At 37.9% G+C, this 4,020-nt stretch overlaps 1 protein-coding gene across 1 annotated transcript; it reads right to left on the bottom strand.

Annotated features, from left to right (window-relative positions):
* Nucleotides 1–2,983: 2,983 nt before the first annotated feature.
* LOC141602009 (protein FAR1-RELATED SEQUENCE 7-like) lies at nucleotides 2,984–3,661 on the bottom strand. Its single transcript, XM_074422318.1, has one exon. The coding sequence runs from the start codon at nucleotides 3,659–3,661 to the stop codon at nucleotides 2,984–2,986; it is 678 nt and encodes a 225-aa protein (XP_074278419.1).
* Between the last annotated feature and the right edge of the window lie 359 nt (nucleotides 3,662–4,020).

The following is a 4,020-nucleotide window of genomic DNA, read 5'->3' as shown; positions in this document are numbered from 1 at the left end:
CATATATCACTATTATTCGTATTATCGCGCTAATTCCTGTTAATTAATTTATTTATTTATTTCTTTTATTCCCTTTTCTCAAATTATCCGTTTTAAAGGTATTTTCGACGTAAATCGCCTATCCCGATGTAATTTTCATTATTGTAATTTTCGTTGTATTATTTATCGCAATTGTATGATTTCTTTGTATGTTTCCACATGTAACTGAACATTAAATTCCTACTTCGACCCAAATTGTATGCTAAATTAATTGTTAACCGACTTAGTATTAATTCTTCACATGCTAGGATTAAAACTTGGATGTTGCATTGCATGCATATAACCGACGATATATCGAGTACGAATAACTTCCCTAATCATTAGTAGAGGCCGCTATCGAGGCGGGCGGGATTAGGTGTTCGATCAAAAGAGCTTCCTAATACGTACCCTCACCCCTTACTCCAGATCTCTGTGAACACCCGTGTTCATTGGCATCCACGAGAGTCATTCTAGACATAGAATGCTAAGGGTAACGATTGCTTAGTGTTCATGTCTCTACTTTGTGTCTTGACATGACACGAGGTATTCGAACGGTTCCAATTTCCCATAAAAATTGGTGGCGACTCCATACAAAATGCAAACGCTTGTTTCTCTTTTCCAACCCAAGCGCCCCCGTGGGCGGCCCGCCGTCCACACCATTATTTTTAAAGTAATAAATATTTTAAACATATTTTAAAGCAGCAGCCCTGGACCATCATCGTTAGATTTTTATATCTTTATTCTATTCTCTGACGCTGCGCATCGGTCCTTGGACAAAGTGCTCTCAACTTCCACCGACTCATCCTCAAAAGGGTTTTTGTACGCTTCCATAAGTTCCATGGCTTTCGAATCGGTGTCCAATTGCCGAGAGATTGAAATATCGGCTTCAAACCCAGTAAATACTTCCTCGAGCATTCACACCAGCAATGAATTGATTGTCCATGTCGGCTTCCGTGTAGTTCCTATTTTTCTTTTCCTTCAACTGTCTACGCATACGTTCATTTTGAAGTTCAAAGAACCTTCAATCGTGTGCCTAACACTGTCGACCTCTCTTATTAAGGCCTCTTCACGGTTTTCTGCTGCCTCTAAATTTGTCCTTGTGTCGATCAACTCTATCGTGAGGGACTCTATCGTCTGTTTGGCTTCATCGATTTCCTCCCTTGTCGGGGACCTTCGGCTATCGTCAGTTACGTCACTCATCCTGCAGCATTGGAAGTATGAAACATTTTGCATTATAAAAAGAAGTTTAAAACATTTCAACCAAATTAAAAGCAAACCAAAACAGAAGAAAGAGAATTACCTTTTCTGCAGCATCGAGTATAGTGTTGACAGATAAGAAAAATAAACATGAAAGAAAAATAAAGAATACAAAGATAAGAAATTACCTTTTTGCAGAGGAGATAAAGTTTTTTTTTTGGAAAAGACTTTTTCAGTGTGTATGTTTATTTTTTTACTCGAAGTAGCAGTATTTTTATAGGGGCTTGGGGGAATAGAAACAGTTTTTCTGTAATAAAGTATAGAAAGATAAGAAATTACTTGTCTACCAAAAAAAAAAGATAAGAAATTACCTTTTGCAGAGGAGATGCAGAGTTTTTTCTGGAATACAAACAGTTTTTCTGTACTTATTCAGTGTGTGTGTGTTTTTTTTTTAAAACCACGCAATAGCAGTATTTATAGGGGCTTGGGGAATACAAACAGTTTTCCTGTAATTACATTAGATTAGGTTAGGTAACTGTTTTTAATAAAAACTGAAAAGTGGAACTGCTTTTTATAAATATTACTAATCTGTTATTATTCAACTATTATTGTAGTGTGTAATTTGCAGTTTTATTTTTGTGGGTGGTTTGTGAAAAACAAATGGATAATATTAACAAAAAAAAATTAAAGTAACTAGTATTAATTCTCATATAATGTAGGTCTCACTTTATTATCTAGAAGATACATTTTAGGTTAAAATGTAATTCAAACAATGACAAATAGTAAAAGTCTTTGACATTTTTAGGCGAGGTCTTCATTGTAGCATTTGTCTTTTGCGTCTCTTTTTGTCTTTGTTAGTTCATGCATCGATTCATATTCCCGCAATTTTTGCTTAGTATTTAGCAGCTACATTAATAATAGCGAGAATAGCAGAGAATAACATTAATAGCAGTAGAATAACAACACATTAATAATAGCGAGAATAGCGAAAGAATCTAAATTTAGCGGCTACTCTGCTTTGTTATTGCGAACACTATCCATTTCCACAAAGAATATCCATTTTCTATTCAAAAATAACAACACATTAATAGCGGAATAGCGTAGAATAACACAACAAAGCAGCAGAATACCAGAGTAACACAGAATAATAGGGGAATAACAAAGAGAATAAAAGGATAACATATTCCTGCAATTTTTGTTAGTTCATGCATTTGATTTATATTCTTTGCAATTTTTGCTTAGTATTTAGAAGCTACATTAATAGCGAATAGCAAAGGAATAACATTAATAGCAGTAGAATAACAACACATTAATAGCAGAATAGCAGTAGACTAAATTTAGCGGCTACTCTGCTGTTATTGCAGACACTATCCATTTCCACAAAGAATATCCGTTTTCTATTAAAAAATAACAACACATTAATAGCGAATAGCAAAGTAGAATAACACAACAAAGAAGCAGAATAACAGAGTAACACCAGAATAATAGGGGAATAACAGTAGAATAAGAGGATAACATTAGAATAATAGGAGAGTATTAGTCCGATTCATACCTCTTCATTTCGATTCTTCTTCATCATCGTCATCGAAGGGGGACTTTCAAAGAAATGGAAGAGTACAAGTTCTCTTTGTTGTGGTTCACCCACTTCTTGCAGTTACCGCATCTTCGCTTCCTCTTTTGTTGCTTGGTCTTGGCCTTTTCTTTGGAGGACCTTAATCTTTTGCCATTGCCCTTATTCTTGGCCTTGTTTGGCGGTCGAAGGTCAATATCATTTGAAGTCGTGATCTTTGAGAAGAGCCTCGATTTCCTGGTTTTTAGTCTTTGGTTCACTTGGTCCCGTGTGATGTTCTCCCCGAACGTGTCGATTTTCTGCAGATTGCTTCATTTGTTTAACCGTAGCATAACCGTCCATCACCCCGACGATTGCATAAATTTCGGACCAAACCTTTGACATCTCGGCTTTCTTGATGTCAGCTTCGTCAATGTCTTCTATCACTTTTCCATCTTCATCTCGGACAACTGGCCTGTAGGATTTCTTTGTCCATCGAGCAAGGACATAAGGGTCAGGTATCCTGTGGACCTGCCTACCATTCCACACCCACAGTATATGGCGACAGACAATGCCATGCCTCTCAAACAGCTTACATGCACATTTGCTCTCGTTAGTTTTGGTGTTAAATTCAACTTGGAAGCTCCTGTGCTTCAGTCCATCACGAACGTCATGGTACTCCACTGCCCCTACTGTTGTCAAACCCCCGACCCCCATGCTGCATATGGCATGTTTGACTTCTTTCTGAAAGTCCGCAAAGATAGGATGAGTGTAGACAAGTGAGGCATGCATCTCTACCTTCATCGACCCTACTTTCTCGAGCATACTATGTTCATTGGCATTATCCACCCTCCTTTGTGTATGCCTTTGCTGCTCTATTGCGGAATTGTACCTCATCCAGAACTCGACGAGGGTTCCAAAATGGCTTTCAAACCGCTTGAAATAGCTGTTTGAACTTTCGGATCTCTCGGGTTGTTCGCAACAAACAACCTAGAGGCGATCCCTAAGTATGCTTGCCAGTATCCACTTTTGTCTGATTGCAAAGACATACTTCAACCACCGGTTGCTTTCCATACCATGGGCTTCAATAACGATTTTCCAGATTCTGTTCAAATTAAATGCCCTGCTCGAGGTCGACATCCCAAACAACGGCATTTATGTCGGTCATAAATTCCGTATCATTGCAGATTGCCCTTCCCACTTTCTCGGGCATTTTCGCATGATATGCCACATGCGATATTGTGGACGAATGGTTG

The sequence above is a fragment of the Silene latifolia genome, chromosome 9 (genome assembly GCF_048544455.1).
Source record: "Silene latifolia isolate original U9 population chromosome 9, ASM4854445v1, whole genome shotgun sequence".
Taxonomy (NCBI): domain Eukaryota; kingdom Viridiplantae; phylum Streptophyta; class Magnoliopsida; order Caryophyllales; family Caryophyllaceae; genus Silene; species Silene latifolia.
This window is presented reverse-complemented; position numbering and strand designations above follow the sequence as displayed.